The 21,732-nt window shown below is 34.0% G+C and overlaps 1 protein-coding gene across 3 annotated transcripts in view; it reads left to right on the top strand.

The window, feature by feature from the left end:
* ERBB4 (erb-b2 receptor tyrosine kinase 4) overlaps window positions 1–21,732 on the top strand; it is a 1,296,210-nt gene that overhangs the window by 951,947 nt on the left and 322,531 nt on the right. For all 3 annotated transcript variants that reach the window (XM_060410398.1, XM_042244993.2, XM_060410397.1), the window contains exons 6-12: window positions 1,948–2,066; window positions 4,905–5,046; window positions 9,341–9,454; window positions 9,544–9,670; window positions 17,938–18,011; window positions 18,902–18,992; window positions 20,684–20,883. In XM_060410398.1, the coding sequence (XP_060266381.1) occupies window positions 1,948–2,066; window positions 4,905–5,046; window positions 9,341–9,454; window positions 9,544–9,670; window positions 17,938–18,011; window positions 18,902–18,992; window positions 20,684–20,883 (867 nt within the window). The remainder of the gene's footprint in view (window positions 1–1,947; window positions 2,067–4,904; window positions 5,047–9,340; window positions 9,455–9,543; window positions 9,671–17,937; window positions 18,012–18,901; window positions 18,993–20,683; window positions 20,884–21,732) is intronic.

The following is a 21,732-nucleotide window of genomic DNA, read 5'->3' as shown; positions in this document are numbered from 1 at the left end:
CAGAGTGGCGAGATAACATGTCATATCACAAGAACAAAATTTGAATTTGAGTTTGAATGATCCTAGACCCTCAGAGCTCACAGATTCATGTATTAACTTTGCCTTCTTGGTTGTTCAGAAGCATGTACATCAGATTAACTCAGAATGGAGCTGTGTCTGAAAAAGTTTCAGAACAAAAACAGAACGTTACATTGATCTTATGGATGAGTATTTGCTAGACAGAGAAGACAGTTTATTTTATTTTATTTTTTGTGATGAAGGAATACACTGTGACAAGGCAGTGAAAATCACAGATGCATACCATGAAAGGAACTGAGGATCACAAGTGGTATTTCTGTGTATCTGAATGTGAAGGTCGATTGAGAGTAGTGAGAGATGCCAGTAGAAATAGAAATGGTGGTCAATTGATGGAGGACTTTTATCCCTTGCTATGGGTTACAGCTCTATTGCAGAGTTGGAAAGTAAGGTTCATACAGAGGAAGTACTGACACTGATTTATATGCAACAGCTTATATTTTCAAGTCATTACTTTTATTATGGCATACAGGGTTATTTGTGACCTGAGAGACCCTTTAGAAGGCTATGCAATATTTAGAGATAAATCTCAGAATGAAGTTGGCTTAGAGAGCAGGGAAGAAAAGAACATCTATTGGTAGTACTTGGGAGTTTTATTAAGTGTCAAAACTGAGGGTAGAGGAAAAGGAGAACTAGAATACACGTCCAAAATTTTAGTTGAAGTGTTGGATGGATGATTTTATCAGTAATTGAGGTAAGGGAACAAATCAGAGAGAGATACCCTATGGTGGAGGTAGGGAAAGGATGCATTCCATTGTGTGCATATAAATAGGGAATTTTCCAGACAATGAGAAATACATGTCGCATCTTGATAGAGATTTCAGATCTGAATCTAATGTCATCTACCTAGAGATAGTATACAAAATAGAGAAGCTTTGAAGAACTCAAAGAGGTGGGAAGAAACAAGGCTGCAGAAATACAGAACCAAGAAATGATGTGTTACACATATGTTGCATAATTCATTTCTCTATGTACTTTAAAAATATCTCTTTGGAATAAGTATGATAAGCAGAAATGTGTCCCTTAATGCTATGATTTTGTTGTCCAGTGTATATAGCTTGATTTACTAAAGTAAACTTGACAGCATGATGCTGTCAACTAAGACTGAAGAATGTTATAAGAAAAACTAATGGGAATTTTTATTGTGTTTACTATGAATATGTCTTCCTCCTTCCTTCCTGTTTCTTTGAGGATATTTCTCTATTCCTTGTAAGTCCCTCTTTTTAGGAAATTTTGGTAGAAATTTCACTTAAATCTCAGGAATAGAAACGTTTGTGCTACTACAGAGGCGTTATCTACCTATCTTTGTCTATCTATCTGTTTATCTATCTACCTACCTACCTACCTATGTGTCTGTCACCTATCCATTTATCACCCATCATCTATCTATCTGATAGGAGTGATATAAAGTACAATGTGAAGCATGTAAGAGTTTATGTTTTCATTTTTTGCATTGGCTAGCAAAAATCAGGGACTCATTTCTGGGGACACTTTCTGCTGTAGGCCCTCACGGTGCACATTGTAAATAGACTTTGCTGCCGACTCCATTTTTAGCAACCTTGCCAGAATGCCTCTCATTCAATTTTTCTAAATTTGATTCTTTCTTCCTAATTGTGTGAATTTTGTAAAGCACTGTGTTTGCTTGAAAAAGAATGGATCTAAAAACAAATTCATGTATTAATTTTGAAGGATTTTGTAGAGTAATTTTGATTAATTGTCAACTTCAGGCAGTAAATGTTTGCTGAGCTGAGTCAGTGATGGTTGAGCATATTGTTACTTACTCCAGGGCTCAGCTTTTCTCAGCTACTCCAAATCACCTTAAGTTTCTCTTGGCGGCTGACTTTGATGAGGCGCTATCTCTGTCTTCTGCAGTGACAAGGACTGTGTGTGCGGAACAGTGTGATGGCAGATGCTATGGACCCTACGTGAGTGATTGCTGTCACCGAGAATGTGCTGGGGGCTGTTCGGGACCGAAGGACACCGACTGCTTTGTGAGTCTGGCAGCTCTCCCTTTTACTCTCTGATCCTCCCTTTCCTCCTAGTCTGACTCAGGTATATCAAATCTTTAACATCACTTGTGGTAAAGAACCCACTTGCCAATGCAGGAGGTGTGAGATGCAGGTTCAGTCCCTGGGTGGGTAAGATCCCTTGGAGGAGGGCATGGCAACTCTCTCCAGTATTCTTGCCTGGAGAATCCTCATGGACAGAGGAACCTGGAAGGCTACAATCACAAAGAGTCAGACATGACTGAAGTGACTTGGCATGCATGCAAGATAAGATCAGATGTTACTATTTTAAGGTTAAGAAAGATGCTGTGATTTCCTGAAAGTCATTCTCCTACTGGGTGGCTATCGATTAACTAGGATTGTTCTGCCCTAGAATAAATGTATTATGCCTTTCTGATATAGTTTATATTACAAGTGAGATTTAATTGGACAGTCTAAAGGAGAACATATGAATATCTTTAAAAAAGCTAACAGTATCCTTCCAAAATTTACTGTGATTACCTGTGTATGTTATTGCATCACTGAGTTGAGTCTTCTGAGTGGGGGCACTTGTATTTTCTCTCTCAAATATAAATTCAAGATTAAAGCAGATAAATTTATGAATTAAACTGTCTTATAGTTTATATTGTTTACAAGCTAATATTATTCAAAATTTATAAGATTTACAAATGCATGCTTAAAGCAATTTATATGCTAATCTGTGTGATTTTATTTTAGACGAGGACACTTTTACATCCTCAAAATTAACATTTATAGCTTGTCGGGGCCACTTTTTAATTACTTTTTGATATCCCTGATAAAGTTCTTTCTATTCCATTGAATATATACAGGCAATTCTGTGAGTTACAGTTAATGCAGTTTCATACACACAGAGCATTAGTTTCATTTTAAGCCAAAAATCATAAAATAATAAACAATTTTTGTTGCTAAAATGTACACAGGAATATATTTTGTTCCTCCACATCAAATATCCATAGAAAAAACAGATGCACTTAGAACTGAGGATTTTTTTTTTTTCAAATTGGCACTTAATTCTGCTCAAGCAAACCATAGATTATACCTCTCATGATATAGAAACACAGTAATTTATTACTTCCTTGATGTCACAAAAAACTTAATTTGTCTGTCCTAATTTTATAGTGAAACAAAAGTGTAGGGAGGAAAGAAGAAAGGACAGGGAAATATTAAAAATGTACAGAAGATGCTCAGCAGATCCTTTCCCTTACCTCTCACCAGACATGAGATGTAAGCTTGATCTGAAAGATGCTGAACAGGGATTGTGTTAGCAATTCCAAAACAGTACTGACAATAAAAATGAACAATAGCTCTTAACTTTCACTTAGAAGTTTTTCACTGAGTTTTTTTTCATGGTTCCCTTATCACGATAAGCAGAATGCCGAGTGAGCTTCAGAATTCTCATTTCACTACTTTTATGAAATGGTCCACTGATTCCACTTTGGCATTTGATAGAGAATGTTCAAGAATGCCAGACCAAGGCCTTGGTGTAAGTTATTGTTCTGTATGCTGTCTGGAAGGTAAACTTGTTTGATCTCTCTGGCTTATGTCCCTTTTTTGCCAAGCAATCTGAGCGCAACACTGTATAAAATATATTAGTAAAGCAATTATGAGGACACATGAAGTTTTATAGCCATAAATTAAAGCTTACTGAGTTTTCTAGATTGGTTTTTATTAGATTCTTCCTGGAAAGTGTCATCTTAGAGAATAATGTATCATCAGTGAGTCTCATTCTGATTATGCATCTCATAGACCATCATCAGGGAATTGTCATGTTTGTGATAAAGTGCTTGCTAAAACAACAATTGATTAAGAAAATGTTTTGAGGAAACAGAATAAATTAGTGCTTATTAATAACCATACATCTAATTTATGCTGATATGTAAAATATAGCTTGAGTTCACATTAGCTTGCTTTCCAAAGCCTAAAGTATTCTTATGCAGGTTTAAATTGTTTAATTATGAGAATTAGTCCATCTCTTTTGCTAAACACATGTTTTATATACTTATATATGTACTTTTTATCTACTTTTTTATATCAAATACCTAACTTCTAGGTGGTACAATTGTTTTTAATTGTTTTCAAATGCATTTGAACATATTAACAAATAGAAGTCTCAGGAAAAATATATAAATCAGCAGAAACAAATTTATTTGACTTTTAGGAAAAGGTACAACCATATAGGAAAAAGGTATCATATTATTCAATTATAGACTAAGTATAGCTACTTCTTTACGTTTTGGCATCGCATCCCACTACATTTACATTTGGCTAGTCACCTGACAGAGACTTTTCTTTTAAGTCCAGTTTGAATGACCATCAATCACAAAGTTATCTCACTATACAGTGAGGGTGAACAGATTTACAAGGTTACTTGAGTCACCAAATTCGTCAAATACCAGCTTTAAGGAAACTCTAGCCTATACAATTGAATATTTAGTTTTCACTGCCAGACTCTAAAACTCAGCATAAACCCTTTAAATAATAAATTTTCACTATAATCTAACTTTAATAATTTAAACCAATTTCCAGTTTAGAAATTAATGGAGAGACACCAAGAAATATGAACATTAGAAGGTATATTTGGTGAGCTGGAAAAAGTTTTTAAAATTAAGAAATACAAAACAAACATTAACTTAAAAAATAAATCCTGATTAATAAAAAATTGTCAAAGTTTCCAGTTTTTATGAAATTGATATATGCTAAGCAATTAATACACCTTTATCACACAAATGTTGTAACAGTATCCCTTTAACAAATATTATGAAGGTTGTTTCAAAAATGAAATTAATTTTTGCTGTGTTGCAGGCATGCATGAATTTCAATGACAGTGGAGCATGTGTTACTCAGTGTCCACAAACTTTTGTCTACAATCCTACGACCTTTCAACTGGAGCATAACTTCAATGCAAAATACACCTATGGAGCATTTTGTGTCAAGAAGTGCCCACGTAAGTAACAAAATAAGAATAGCCAAATTAATTAACTCATTGTTTTAAAGCAAAGTAATTTCATGGAAACTTATAATTTGAAACTTGTGACATATCATGAATTACTTTGGTGTTGATAGTATTATTGTTTCACATAAAAAGGAATTAAAATTCAAAAAATTGAAGTGATTGGTTCATGATCTCAGCAAATGAGTGACATGTTTGAGGTTAGAGTACATTGTCATTCATTGACTTCTAGACTCATTATTTTCACTATATGTCAATATTTTTGCACATGATGCTGTTCTTCAGAAAAATGATTAAGTAGCAGCAAACTATGTAATGATCAAGGTTTTCTTCTAATAACAATGAATTTTCACCTAAAGTGATCTTATTATTTATTTGTAGTAGAATGTATAAAATAGTTTTGAGGGCATGCTAAGGAATCTTTACCAAATTGAAAACTCATCCTGGGGATTCAAAATGACCAGCTTAATTTTTATCAAGAATAGTATATATTTTGATATTTGTTCAAGTCAATTTTTTTGCTTGGAGAGACCACTGAGACATTTCTTTGATGTTTTACTTTTTTGATGGCTGAAAAAAAAAAACCTCATTTGTCCGTATACTAAATTAAGAGACTTTACATTCTACATCGCATAGACATTTATTTTTTTGATTTGTGCATAGGATGGAATAGGAAGTGTAAGAGACATGAGATTAGAATGGCTTTGATTATAGCTCTGGCCAATTATTCACTGTGTGATTTTTAATGAACAACTTAATTTCCTAGGTTTCACTTGTAACTCAGTAAAGAAACTGCCTGCAATGAAGGAGACCCGGGTTTGACCTCTGGGTCGGGAAGATCCTCTGGAGAAGGAAATGGCAACCCACTCCATTGTTCTTGCCTGGAATCCCATGGACAGAGAAGCCTGGCAGGCTATGGGGTCCATGGCTATAGTCCATGAGGTCTCGAGAGTTGGACACATCTTAGCGACAAAACCACCACTACCACTTAATTTTCTCTTTTCTCCTTTTTAAAACGTGAAAAATCAAATTTGCCCTCTCTCTTTCCCAGAAATAATATAAAGATCAAAGTGATAGGGAATAAGTTTCATAGGAATAGTATATAAAAACAAGTCTTTGAAAGCAACGATGATTCCAGCCATTATTATTTTATATTGATTAGAAGAATAAATATGCATATATATGCATACACATATATATGCATTTGTATGTTAAATAATTTTATAACCAAACTCATGGTTTTGATCTGATAATTTCTCATCTAAAAGTTACCCTATATTTACTATCTACTATCTTGCAAACTACAGGGCTTAAGAGTATCTTTCATAGAATGAGGCTAGATGACAAATTTTTTTCCTTTCTTAGACAAATGTCCTCCCCCTTCTTAAACTATATCCTTCATAGTGTCTCTGAAGTCTCTCAACTCCTAAATTATGACAAGAGGTCAAAATCTAAGGACTGTTTTTTGAAATGACATGCCCAGTTACCATAGTTAAAGTAACTCAAATTTTCTTTTATGGATTAGTTTAGGTCTATCCAATTACACGCTAATTTAAAGCACTTCATTATTTATCTATGTAAAATTCAAATCTTTGAGGGACCTTGACTATGCTAAACTGTAGCTATCTTGGGAAACCAAGATGTTTAGCTTCTAAATACTGGTCTACAATTCCTAATCCAGAATTTTGAAATTCAAAACCTAAACAATACATATTTTTTGAAACTTATTTGACTATAAAACTTGAACTTTTTATGAAGATACTTAGAATCTTTTTTATTTATTTCACTTGACATAAGCTGCTACAAAAAATGTAGATTTTTTAAATAAGAGGTATTCCTAAAGACCTTGCAGAAAGGATGGTTACATCTGTTACAGTTTGGGTTCCCATGCTACAGAGATTTTGGTTGTTAACAAATGTTCTTGGGATCAGGACCCGTGAGAGAAGGAAAAGAAGTGAGCTCAGACTGTGATACAGTCTTAGCAAGGTGTCTCTTCTGTGACAGATGCTCTCTAGTGGATATTAGCTTAGAATACAAAGATCATCACACTTTATACCCACTCCCATGGATTCAAATATATCCCTCTACCCCAGACTGCTTTCAATTCCAGTTCCAGATCTTCTAGCATTTCTTCTCTCAGAACAAGACACTGCTCATGCTGTTGCTGTTGTGTTAGTTGCTCAGTTGTTTCTGACTCTTGCAACCCCATGGACTGTAGCCCACCTGGCTCCTCTGTCCATGGAATTCTCCAGGCAAGAATAATAGCTATTCCTTTCTTCTGGGGACTTCCGGACCCAGGAATCAGACGTGGGTCTCTTGCATTGCAGTCAGGTTCTTTACCATTTGAGGTCATATTTACTCTAAACTCATATTTATTCCATACAAAGTAAAGGCTCCTTTGTACTACCCAGAACTATGCCCATTGGTAGAATTTTTACTTGCCACTCTTTCCAGTTCACTCCTGACTGAGGCTGCAAGGCAGGTACCATGCATTTTCAGTTGCCTGCACCTACATCCCAAGATTAGTTTTTGTACCCCTCTGACCTCTTGTAATAATTGCCCTCTCTTGGTTCCCCATGTAGCCATAGATATGAACTTAGTAAAAGGTGCCAGCACAGTGATCAGTGGATAATGTAGGGGTTTGGAACACTTGCTTATGCAGTTTACTGTGTGAGTGCCCCAGCTCATATCAATTCCAAATTCACTGCTTCCGTCTTACAATGGATTTCCGTTGGCCCTTCTCAAAATTATGATGTCATGGTTTTTAACAAAACTTTGTTTGTGATGGGCAATTCGGACTACATGATCAATCAATTACCCATGGTTAGGTAATCCGTCTCTACCACAGCCCAGAAGCATGTCAGGAGTTATTTATTAAATGGGGTATAATTCCTAGAGGTCTCTGATGTGATTTTCCAGTTGAAACTTGCCATAACTCCACATGGCATATTTTCCCACCATACATACTTCTAATATTATAGAATAAGTATATTAGAATATTGTATAATATTCTAATATTATAGAAGTATGTACGGGTTTTATGATCCAAATAACAGGATTGCTTGCAGTCCAGCCTAGACTTGCACTATTTGCCTTTCCTGCTCTGGATCCCTTCAAGATCAGAAGCCTTCTAGGCTACCGAATACTGCCAGAATCAGTATTTCCAAACATGGAAGAATGCTGCCTTCAAAACCCAAAAGTAGCCTGGCAGGTATTGTGTTTTCCCTTTATTGTAGAAATGGATGCAATAATTTGTCCTTATTTTTGGAAGGGAATGTTTGGCATATCCCACCGGAATTCTAAACATTCTATCATGGCAAATAATTAGACGTTCATGGTTTATTTAGTAACCATTCCTAAAATCTGCTGCTGCTGCTGCTGCTGCTAAGTTGCTTCAGTCATGTCCGACTCTGTGCGACCCCATAGACGGCAACCCACCAGGCTTCCCCGTCCCTGGGATTCTCCAGGCAAGAACACTGGAGTGGGTTGCCATTTCCTTCTCCAATGCATGAAAGTGAAAAGGGAAAGTGAAGTCGCTCAGTTGTGTCTGACCCTCAGCGACCCCATGGACCGCAGCTTTCCAGGCTCCTCCGTCCATGGAATTTTCCAGGCAAGAGTACTGGAGTGGGGTGCCATTGCCTTCTCCGTTCCTAAAATTATGGGGTCGCAAAAAAGCCGGACATGACTGAGCAACTAATACTTTCACTTTCCTAAAGTACTGCCCTTCCAAATTTCATCTTTTTTTCTTTATATGAAGCTATGGGACAATTTCTACAGCTCTCCATTGAAAGATGAACATATTTTAAACATTTCCTCCTGTGATATAAAGTACACTCCCTTCATCCAAGGCAGTTTAACTTCAGCTTCATTTGTGCTTCATGTAACTTGAAGTATTTTTAGATTTCAAACTTGTATCATGGCATGAAATGAAGCGGAACTGTTGACAAACAAACTAAATGTCATGCAGTTTCCTAAGACTATAAAAGAAATTCACTAGTTCTGGGGGGCAATTCAGGATGTGGAGCAGTAGCCAAGCAAGTACCAAATGTTGTTAACACACGCTGCCCTTGGATTTGAATGCAGACACTCATAGATGCTATTTCAGGTTGATTGCTATTTCAGGTTGATATGTTTAGATAAGGAGTTGTTGTAGGGAAAGAAACATACACACTATCATTTTCAAAGGGTAATAATGTTCAAACCCTAAAATATCTTGTTTCAAATTCTATTGCTGAACATCAACATTATTGGTAAATTTACCTTTTTCTTTTTTTTTTTTTTTAATCAGATAACTTTGTAGTTGATTCCAGTTCCTGTGTGCGTGCTTGTCCTAGTTCCAAGATGGAAGTAGAAGAAAATGGGATTAAAATGTGTAAACCTTGCACTGACATTTGCCCAAAAGGTAGTGATTTTGTACTGTCATTCTATGATAAAAATGCATTTTATTGACTAAAGGAAATTTTTCTCAACTCCCTGATCTTGTTTCTACAGCTTGTGATGGCATTGGCACAGGATCATTGATGTCAGCTCAGACCGTGGATTCTAGTAATATTGACAAATTCATAAACTGTACCAAAATCAATGGGAATTTGATCTTCCTTGTCACTGGTATTCATGGGTCAGTATTACATTTTTATTGAAAATGTTATTGTAAAATACAGAGTTTAAGAGATTCTTTAGTTTTATCAGTCTGATTCATTTTGACACAGAGTTCCATTATATATTAATGGTTTTTCCCAGCAAAATCAATGTCAGATTTCACCAGTGGTAATTGTAAACCAAATTTTGCAAGAATAATCCAGATTATAAATTTGTTGACTACCTGTATTTGAAAATAATGATTTATATATAAGCTAAGATGTATTTATAGGATATTCTCCTCAAATTCATAGATTTTAGTGAGTTTGACACATTTGTAGATACATTTAGGGAAACACTATCAGTGGATAAAGTGGGAAATTTCATTCAAATTCCTAACCCAATTAGTTCAAGATGACATAAATTAATTTTTTTTAATGTATTACACAGAAAAGTCAGTAAGTTGTAATTCTGAGCATTCAGACATTTTCTTTGCCCTGTTGTATCTTTTTAGGTTTTAAAGTTGAGAATTCAGTACTATTGTGAGAAATCTATTAAATGGATTTCATTTTAGCGATGAAAATTGTAACATTTTCTAGGCTTCTTCATTCTAGAACCACCTGCTGGTTTTAATGGGAAAAATGACCATATTTGTATTCTTTCAATTGCAATGAAAATGTCAATATTTTTATGTTATATTTTATCTGTTTGTCTATATCACTACTTAATCCCTAAATATTAGTGCTACAGGCTACAGAAAAAGAATATCACTCACATATTTCAATTCAAGACCTACTCTGAACATATAACAGTTCTAGAAGCAAAACAATTTAACACATTATGAATAAATATGTCAAATAGGAACAGCAAGAGAAATAAAACAAATGCTTCTTTCTATTCAAATAAATTAGTTTAGGTCTTAGTACATAAAGCATTTCTTTACTTTAAAATGTAACTTTTAGTATAGATCTATGCCAGAAATACCAAGAAGTGTTTCTTGTTGCTGTTGTTGTTATTTGGTTTCTTTTTGTTTTTTAAATAAGGTCCAGATTTTAAATCTCTTTAAAAAACATGCACATGATTACTCTATTCTTGCGTGGCAACAATCTGTTGGAGCTGGGTGGCATTAGTCATTTTGAGATGGGACACATTCAATTGAATTCACCATAGTTCCCCCTGGCCCTCTATATCCATTTACATTGTTATATTTGCCTTCTTGGTTCCACTGGGTTCCACTTGGTTCCACTTGGTTCCACTGGCCTAGGACAATATTTAAGTTCATCTGTATAATTTAACATATGTATATCATTTAGTAAAACAAATATCTACATTTTTGGTATTTTGTAAAACCAAATATCACCGTGCATGAAAGATCATATTATGTTAACAGTGTCTTCTGAGAAATAAGAAGACACAGGGCACCAATTCACATTGACTGCTTCCACATGGATATATTAATAATAAATGAATGGGCCTCAAGTCCATCTGCATGGGGAAAGATTTAAAAACATAGTCTCATGAACTGCTTTAGACAAGTGGTTTTCATTACAGGCCCAAGAGCCATCATTTTTATAACAAATTTTGAAATAAAATTTAATTCATTTTAAAACTATCATGTGAATTGAATCGCCAGTCTATGTCTGACGCAGGATGCAGCATGCTTGGGGCTGGTGCATGGGGATGACCCAGAAAGATGTTATGGGGAGGGAGGGAGGTGGGAGGGGGGTTCATGTTTGGGAATGCATGTAAGAATTAAAGATTTTAAAATTTAAAAAATAAAAAACTAAAAAAAAAATAGAAATACAAAGATAAAAAAAATAAAATATTAATTTATCCATTCATCTGCTGATGGACATCTAGGTTGTTTCCATGTCCTGGCTATTATAAACAGTGCTGCGATGAACATTGGGGTACATGTGTCTCTTTCAATTCTGGTTTCCTCGGTGTGTATGCCCAGAAGAGGGATTGCTGGGTCATAAGGTAGTTCTATTTGCAATTTTTTAAGGAATCTCCACACTGTTCTCCATAGTGGCTGTACTAGTTTGCATTCCCACCAACAGTGTAGGAGGGTTCCCTTTCTCCACACCCTCTCCAGCATTTATTGCTTGCAGATTTTTGGATCGCAGCCATTCTGACTGGTGTGAAGTAGTACCTCATTGTGGTTTTGACTTGCATTTCTCTAATAATGAGTGATGTTGAGCATCTTTTCATGTGTTTGTTAGCCATCCGTATGTCTTCTTTGGAGAAATGTCTATTTAGTTCTTTGGCCCATTTTTTGATTGGGTCGTTTATTTTTCTGGAATTGAGCTGCAGAAGTTGCTTGTATATTTTTGAGATTAGTTGTTTGTCAGTTGCTTCATTTGCTATTATTTTCTCCCATTCAGAAGGCTGTCTTTTCACCTTGCTTATATTTTCCTTTGTTGTGCAGAAGCTTTTAATTTTAATTAGATCCCATTTGTTTATTTTTGCTTTTATTTCCAGAATTCTGGGAGGTGGATCATAGAGGATCCTGCTGTGATTTATGTCTGAGAGTGTTTTGCCTATGTTCTCCTCTAGGAGTTTTATAGTTTCTGATCTTACATTTAGATCTTTAATCCATTTTGAGTTTATTTTTGTGTGCGGTGTTAGGAAGTGATCTAGTTTCATTCTTTTACAAGTGGTTGACCAGTTTTCCCAGCACCACTTGTTAAAGAGATTGTCTTTACTCCATTGTATATTCTTGCCTCCTTTGTCAAAGATAAGGTGTCCATATGTGTGTGGATTTATCTCTGGGCTTTCAATTTTGTTCCATTGATCTATATGTCTGTCTTTGTGCCAGTACCATACTGTCTTGATGACTGTGGCTTTGTAGTAGAGCCTGAAGTCAGGCAAGTTGATTCCTCCAGTTCCATTCTTCTTTCTCAAGATTGCTTTGGCTATTCTGGTACATATACACAATGGAGTATTACTCAGCCGTTAAAAGAATTCATTTGAATCAGTTCTGATGAGATGGATGAAACTGGAGCCGATTATACAGAGTGAAGTAAGCCAGAAAGAAAAACACCAATACAGTATACTAACACATATATATGGAATTTAGGAAGATGGCAATGACGACCCTGTATGCAAGACAGGGAAAGAGACACAGATGTGTATAATGGACTTTTGGACTCAGAGGGAGAGGGAGAGGGTGGGATGATTTGGGAGAATGACATTCTAACATGTATACTATCATGTGAATTGAATCGCCAGTCTATGTCTGACGCAGGATGCAGCATGCTTGGGGCTGGTGCATGGGGATGACCCAGAAAGATGTTATGGGGAGGGAGGTGGGAGGGGGGTTCATGTTTGGGAATGCATGTAAGAATTAAAGATTTTAAAATTTAAAAATAAAAACTAAAATTAAAAAAAATATTAATTTAAAATTTCAATTTAAATTCATTCTTAATTTTGAAATAAAAGTCATAGATTATGTACTCTACCTATAAACATAGTTTTATAAAGTCATTATAATTTTAGTTTAAAGAAGAATTTTGAAAAGTAATATTTAATAAAATATGTATTGATAGGAAAATGATCAGCTACTTTTTGTCGTAAAAGTTTGGATTCATAGGAGGGAAGATTAGAAGTCACTCTGTGCATGAAGTATGGGAAAATAAAGTGCAAAGAAACAGATGAACACTGGAATATTGTTGTATGAATAGAGGCAACATTACTACAGAATTATACACAAAATACAACACACTATGAAGTTTGTACACATGAGCTTCTAAACCAGGTGGAGCATTTTAAGGTGGTTCAAGACATAAAGCAATCCTTTGCTTTGAAAGGTATTTAACTTGTCTTGGGATTATTACTAAATCCTGTAGTGTCCCTCAGTCTCAGTCATAACTGAAACCTCTTGACGAATGTCCCAGATGACCATACATTCACAAGTATGAGCAGAATTATTATAAAACATCAGACCAATCCAGACTTTCAAGGAGACACTAAATGAAAAATGACAAAAATCAACTCACATGAATTAGAAATAGAAAGGTAAGCCAAGTTTCTCTTAAAAATAAGAGTCAAATGTTCTACTTGATTAACTTGATCCAGAGGAGTTTGGTTTGAGTCTCTACCATGGACAATCTGCATTGAGCTGTGTGGTTTCCATGCCAAACACTCAGTGTCCTCCCATATGGAGTTGAAAACTGGATTAAAAATAAATAACTACCTCCTCTGGGTGTAGTGGGGATTCAAAGCAAATATATGTATATATTTTTAAGTGTTTAGTCCAATACCTAGAATAGAGTAAATCTTAATAAATGGTATAAAAATGAAAGAAAAAGGTGGAAAAAGGAGGAAAAGAGGAGGAGGAAAAGAGGAGAAAGACAATGAAAAGTAACACAAATAAAACTTAAAAAAAAAAAAAAAAACAACAGTAAAGCCCCCCACCCAGAATTAAAGAAAATTTAATACTTTTAGAGAAAAAGGCAGTTCGAAAGCAAATCTCAGTGACTATATCTAGTATCTAGTTTTTAGCACAGCATATAGTGTAACAGATATTATTTCACAGACTATTGGAAACTGAATAAAGTCAAATTTATCTTTCTGCCAATACTTACTTTATGACAAATCATACTCCCTACCTCAGAAGATTGTGATTTATCTTTAATTATAGCAAGTAAATGTAACATTATAATTAATATTATTGTGTCTCAAACATAATATATAAGTCATTTCCAGGGCAAATATATATATAAAAGGTGATATGTTCCTCCTTCCTAGTCTCTTGACAGCATGAAACATGTTCTGAAGCCTTTCTCTTTCATCTTAGGAAGGCGTTAACATAAAGTTAATTGAGTAGATCTCAGATAGTTATGTATAGGCACATGTGTATTATGTATGTAATGTGTGTGTGTATAGACAGATTTTGAAGGTGAATAATATGAGATATTATAAACAGAAAGCTTTTAGTAAATTAACAAAATGGTTTATTCCACTTAATTCTCATTATCTGCAGTCTTCTACTAACTAGATTTTGATAGGTTGAATCATTTGATTAAAATAGCTAGAGTATTTCTTTAAACTAATGGAAAGGAAAAATCTGTAATTAAATGAGATTATACATTTCAAAATCAAATTTTCTGCTAAAAACAAATTTACTGTGACATTGTCATTAAAAAGTTAATGCATGAAAGAGTTCAAGGAAATATTCACTTTATAGCACAATACCACCCTTGCTAGAAATAAAGTAGACACTATTATTTCCTTATTTAGAATGGAAACTGCAGGCAAAATTCAGTGTTCAGGGTTATCATAGGATCTCCTTTCATATTTTGTCATGTCTAACAATGCTCATGTGCATATGCTGAGAGCAATAAAATGCTCACCAAATAAGCATACCCATGCTATGTCACAATCTAACACTAATAAGAAAGTGCTTAGATGATAGACTGTAATGATGATAGATAATGGGAAACAGATTATGAGTTTGGTGGAAAAAATAATGTGATTTCAATGGAACTGTGAAAATATGCTTCTCTCCCTTTATTCTGAGCTTTATTGGGTCACCAAACACACTCACAAGGACATAACGTTCGTTTTCATGACCCTACATTTAGCTAGGAAAGTTCTCGATTTTAAAATATCATGGATTTAAAGTGACTTGATGGAACTCCCTAAGGTTACTTTGAAGTCGGTAAGTGGGATTCTGTCAACTTATTTTATGAGAGTCCTGAACCTCTAAATTAAGTATATAAAATTTCTGTGGTCCATTGGGTTTCATGTGAACAGTCTAGAATTTATTTCAATCCTGGCAACCTTTAGGTGTTATCAGTAAAAGTCTGGACTCACCCCACTATTGCATGTCTGCCCTGAACTTTGAGTGTTTCTCAGTAAAGTGAGAATATTTGATTATATTACTAGAGCTGTTCTATGTATTGCTTTACAGCAAAAACAAATGTAGAAAGCTCATTCTACTACTGCAGAGCTGGCATTTCCCCTGCCTATGGAAATCTTTGCACATTAGAAAATTACAGCAACCAGAGTTTTCCCACACAATAATTTTGTGGCCCCATATTCACCAGAAGCATATATATTCATTCCATATACCTTCATTTTCAAATAGAGCAAATTTGCCAGAATATTTGAATTAGGCTTTAAGCTTTTGAAATGTATTCATGTCTCTTAAGGAAACTCTTAATTGTTTATGTGTGAATTACAGAGTCACTCATTTATAGTGTTTCCAAGCCTTTTATAGCATGCCATGTTAAACTAATAGTACAGTATATAGATTACACTTCTTGATTTTTTACTTGGAAGTAGTCATTTCATCAAGCAAAGTTTTTTTTTTTTTTTTTTTTACTTTTAAAAGATATGGGATTGTTCACAGTATAAATGAACATGTTTATGAACCAAGCTAAGAGAGTCAGTACAAGGCAGTTTCAGAGATCAAGGTTGCTGAACTAATACTGAATTTCCAAAGGCTCTAATGACTGGATAAATAAAAGCCAGTGGATTCAGACTCAGATTCTTGGAAGACAGGCCTATGTATTTGTCAGAGGATTGCAGAACACCTTGACTGATAGCCTCCAATGGATCATGTATGCTAGGTTATATTCCTTAGGAAAAAGAGGGTTCTCAGATACTGCTAAAACAACAGATATCCCAAATTCAACTGATTGCTAAAGATGGATACAAACTTCTAAAAAGCCTCATTTGTTGATTCTAAAAGTTGGATCTTTCTTGAAGAAATAACCAATATATGGAATTTAATTTTTCTCTGAAGAGTATGTGTTAGTATGAGGTTTTTACTTGACCAGAATAGCATAGAACACCTTTTAAAGTAATAAAACCTAAAAAAATTTACTATATGTTACTTAAGAAAATTGAAGGTAGTGCTTGAATTACTGAGAAATGTTGAATGTTATGTTTATATTTGGCTTAATATTTAAGTATGCATGGTCAACATGTTTAAATGAAAAATATTTTCCTAAGATGAAAACTTCTAAAAGAAATCCATCAACTATTTAATATTAAAGGTATTTTATATTTATTTTGGAAAGACAAGGCAATTATGTATCAATAACATTTGTTTAAAAATATATGTATACAGTAAGAGATGGTATTTTTAAAACTCCACAAAATGCACAACACTTTTTGAGTATTATTAAATTTATGGTAAATTTTATTTTCAAATGTTACTATAATTCATATAGATGGAAGCTAATAGCTCCTGTCCTATGAAGGTAAACATAAATAAATCAGATAGGAGCAAGATTGCACTCATAATCAATGTGAAAATATAGAAAAAAATGTTTACATTCTGTATTTGGTTTTATCCTTCTTATGAAATTACAAGTTCTGTTAGCAGTTTAGTATGCTTTGAGAAGCACAAACGTTAGTTATTCTCACTATAACATAATTTATTTGCAGAGTATATTTTCCCAGTTGAGAATAGACTTTTAAAGGCAAAATAAAATGGTTAATAAATGAAATTGCTATATGTGGAGATTTCTTCAGGAGAGTCAAATTTAACCATTCCTCTGGATCTAGAATAGCCTTCAATCAAAAATTTATATTGTGTCGTAAAAATGTCCTCAAAGTGCATTTTGATCCTCTTCTACATCTTGCATAGAAAAGTCTGGATAAAACATTGCTAAACTTCCTATTGGACTTTGCTGGTCGCTCAGTGGAATAGAATCCACCTGCCAGTGCAGGAAAAGGGGGTTCAATCCCTGGGTCAAGAAGTTCCCCTGGATAAAGAAATGCAACCCACTCCAGTATTCTTGCCTGGGAAATCCCATGGACAGAAGAGCATGGTGGGCTACAGTCCCTGATGTCACAAAAGAGTTGGACACAGCTTCAGTTCAGTTCAGTTCAGTTCAGTCACTCAGTCGTGTCCGACTCTTTGTGACCCCATGAATTGCAGCACGCCAGGCCTCCCTGTCCATCACCATCTCCCAGAGTTCACTCAGACTCACGTCCATCGATTCAGTGATGCCATCCAGCCATCTCATCCTCTGTCATCCCCTTCTCCTCCTGCCCCCAACCCCTCCCAGCATCAGAGTCTTTTCCAATGAGTCAACTCTTCGCATGAGGTGTCCAAAGTACTGGCGTTTCAGCTTTAGCATCATTCCTTCCAAAGAAATCCCAGGGTTGATCTCCTTCAGAATGGAGTGGTTGGATCTCCTTGCAGGACACAGCTTAGGGACTAAACAACAACAACCTTCTTATTGCTAATTAAAGTTCAATTTGAATGGAATAATTGCTGACACATTTCTCATATTTTTCACTCCTTTTTCTATTTTTAAATTTGACTTCATTTTTTTCTTGATTTTCTAGGGACCCTTACAATGCAATTGAAGCCATAGACCCAGAGAAACTGAATGTCTTTCGGACAGTCCGAGAGATAACAGGTAATTTTTTGTGTGAGTTTGTTGTGCTATGAACTATGGGAATTTTAGTGTTTTGTTGAAATTATTACATAGTATTGGAATTTTTCGAAGCAAATTCTAGTTTTAAAAAAAGCATTATTTAAAATGATGAGTGTCTTAATTCCTTAGCATTTGTGTACGTTTTGAAAACTGTAGAGCTAGAAAAATAAAATACGCTTGAAATTTTGGTGTTACTGTTTTTGAAAATGTCAGTGGGTCTTTGAACCCATGGTTGGTTTGTTTGTTTTTTTCCCTAGTTTTCACAAGTACTGTTGAAAGTACAGTTGAAAGTACTGGTAGGATTCATTTAGCACATGTTTTTTGAGCACCGGATGTTTTCAGCACTGTCAGAATGGATGATATGGGGACTATAGACATGAATTAGGAATGAGCTTGCTATCAAAGAATGTAAAATCAAATGAGGAGGGTTAGGTATAAACATAAATGTCAGGATGCAAGACAGACAGCTGATGTTGTAAATGTACAGAGAAGATGGCAAAAGATTTTAGGAAAATTGAAGCAATATTTTTCTATGTATCTAGTTAGACTAAATATCTTTGCTTTTAGAAGAATGAATCCAATTAAGAATCATTTAAATCTTTATACAATACAGTGATATGATTCTGTGTGTCTGAAAAACACTCATTCTTCATGCTCATTATTTTGACATTCATTATCTATTGAGGATTGCAGTTCAGAAACTGTGGGTAAGACATTGAATCTTGGAAGAAAACACATGAGATAGAATGGTTCAAAAATGGAAATAATTTTGTCCTTTTCTTGCCTTCCATTTTCATCATATCTCCAGAATAATTAAAATTAAACACTAAGACAATGACATTCTGAATTTTTGTTATATCTATGTTTTGTAGGTTTCTTGAACATACAGTCATGGCCTCCAAACATGACCGACTTCAGTGTTTTTTCTAACTTGGTAACCATTGGTGGAAGAGTACTCTATAGGTAGGTGTATATGTAATATTAAAGTAATTTTAGTGTTTGGCAGGTATGGAGTACATGATGTGAAACATAAAACAGTAACTTCTTTTCAATCATATTTTATCATAATTAAAAGATAAGAGTTGAGTAACTTGGTAATGGTGTCAGTGTATGGGATACAAATGCTATTTTACCAGGAAGTTCTCATTTGGTGTCTGAATCTATCATTTGGACAAAGCATCATAGCACTGATGTTTTAGAAATTGGTTCACCATCCTGTATGCTGTACTGGTTAATAATGGACAGAAAATCAGGGCTCAGAAGTTTTTATTGTTCTAAAGTTCTAATGTCAGTATATTTATTCATATAATAAAAATATGTTTTATTTATTAAGCCACTGCTTTTATTTTACTTTAGAATTTGTCTGCATGAAATTGTTATTTATGAACAGTTAAATGTTGATTTATATAAGGTGACTTAGACTTAATTTTTCTACTTAAATCTGAAAGATGTCAAAAATCAATACTGTCATCAAATACTCTATAATTATAGTTCACAGAAAGTCCATTGAATTAAATAGATATATCTAGAAGAGGTTCTAAAATATAAATGTAATAAAAAAGGATAGTGCTCTGTGGAACCAATTTTTGCTATCCATTGAATAAAATATTATAAATCTCAGTCAAAGCATTGTTATGCTCATCGTGAATATAATTGTAATCAACAATTAGGGGTGGTCATGATGGGAAGAAAGAATTGAGAGGGCGAATTACATCCCAGTTTGGTACACACACACATTATATAAATGTGTATTATAGTTCATCTTGCATTTATATATATAAAATACATGCAAAAAATCTGAGTATATAATAGTAAAGCAAGTTTAGATTTATAAGGAAGCAAAAGGGGAACAGCTTTGATCTTTGAAATATAAAATAATACTCATAAGTTGATTGAGATTTGGGAAACAGTTATTCTTTAGAGAATGAAGAAAGAATTTAATTATAAAGTTGACCATGTTGAAATGAAAACAGCATACTTGAGATGATAATTTGTTTCCACAGTATAGTTGTTACTTAACTTTTAGAAATGTTTTCTCATTTATCCAAGTCTTCTGAGCATCTTTTTAAAGTTTTAGTTTAATTTTATTCTTCTCTTTAATTTTTGACATCTTCTCTCTGTATATATTTTTCAACTATTATAATTATATTTTGGTTTCTGAGGTATAAATTAAAGCTAAATATCCATAGTCATTTCCTGTGATATGTACCTTCTGAAAGTGTGTCTAAATTTATTTAATAGAGTAGAATTAATATCTTATTTTGGATAGGTGAACAATCACCCTATCAACATGTATTTAATTATTTAGTCTTAATCCAGGATTTCATTCTTGATGAATTTAGATTGAGAAAGGCAGTGAGTAGATATGTCAGTGGTACATATGTAGACAGAAATAGAGATATCACTGATATTCATATTTCTAAAAGATGGGCTTTTTTGAGAGGTGGGTCAAATGATTACTTTTGAAAGTGTCAGTGTATAGCGTTGTAAAGAAATAATGTTTGGATTACAGGTTCATTTATTTAATCTTTTTTATGCTCTATTAACATTCTTTTGGGAGTAAGATATGACAACCATATTTTACTTGAATAATGCATGTCATGGCCAGAAAACAATTACTGTTGTTTCATTTTTTTCCCCTCCCCTCCCTTTAGTGGCCTTTCCTTGCTTATCCTCAAGCAACAGGGCATCACTTCTCTACAATTCCAGTCCTTGAAAGAAATCAGTGCGGGGAACATCTATATCACTGACAACAGCAATCTGTGCTATTATCATACCATTAACTGGACAACACTGTTCAGCACAGTCAACCAAAGGATAGTGATTCGGGACAATAGGAAAGCTGAAAACTGTAGTAAGTACATTACCCAGACAATAAAACCTAGAAACTTTAAACATTTTTTAAAATATTCTACACTGTATAAAACAATTAAAAATGATAGGTCAGGATTGTCCTTTTTTCCTCAACACTTAAAAAAGGTTGGTATAAAATAATCAAATGGGTGACTTTTATAACATATTGCATGTTTTCATTATGTATTTCATGTTCTCAAATTTTGCCCAATCTTAAGAACCTCCTGTAGAGATTTAGATTCAACAGGTGTAAGTGGAAACTGGGAATCTAAATATTTAATAGGTGTCCCAGGTACTTCCTCAATTCCAATCAATTTGTGGAAATCCACTCTTAAGTTTTCTGTTTACTTTTTGTTTCAATGAATTTGGTGACATAGAAAAGCAAAATATTTGCTATTTAGAGGTGGTGGGGATAAAAGGACATTTTCTTTTGAAATGTGTAAAAATGCTCTTCTAAAAGTTTGTCATTCAAGAAATAAGTTCATTTCATAAATTTGTTTTTATAGTCATGGAGTTTTCTTTTTTCATTTATTCTACTAAATATTATTTTCCCCATCATTTCTTTGTCACACAGAAGCAAATAGTGTTTTCATGAGTACATAATTAAGCCATTCCCATCTTATACTTTGATATTCTAATGATTAATACTTAATTCTTCCCTGTTTTTCTTCTTAGCAATACTTTCTTCTACATCCTATAGGTGACACACTATGAATATAGTACTAATTTACTTATGATAAATATAAAATAAAAGTAATTAGAATTCAAATGATCTGTTAACAAATGTATGTTCTTATTGAGGTCATGATAGATCAGTGCTTTTTAAAAGTTTCATTCCTTATTTTTCTGT

Source organism: Ovis aries, chromosome 2 (genome assembly GCF_016772045.2).
Source record: "Ovis aries strain OAR_USU_Benz2616 breed Rambouillet chromosome 2, ARS-UI_Ramb_v3.0, whole genome shotgun sequence".
Classification (NCBI taxonomy): domain Eukaryota; kingdom Metazoa; phylum Chordata; class Mammalia; order Artiodactyla; family Bovidae; genus Ovis; species Ovis aries.
This window is presented reverse-complemented; position numbering and strand designations above follow the sequence as displayed.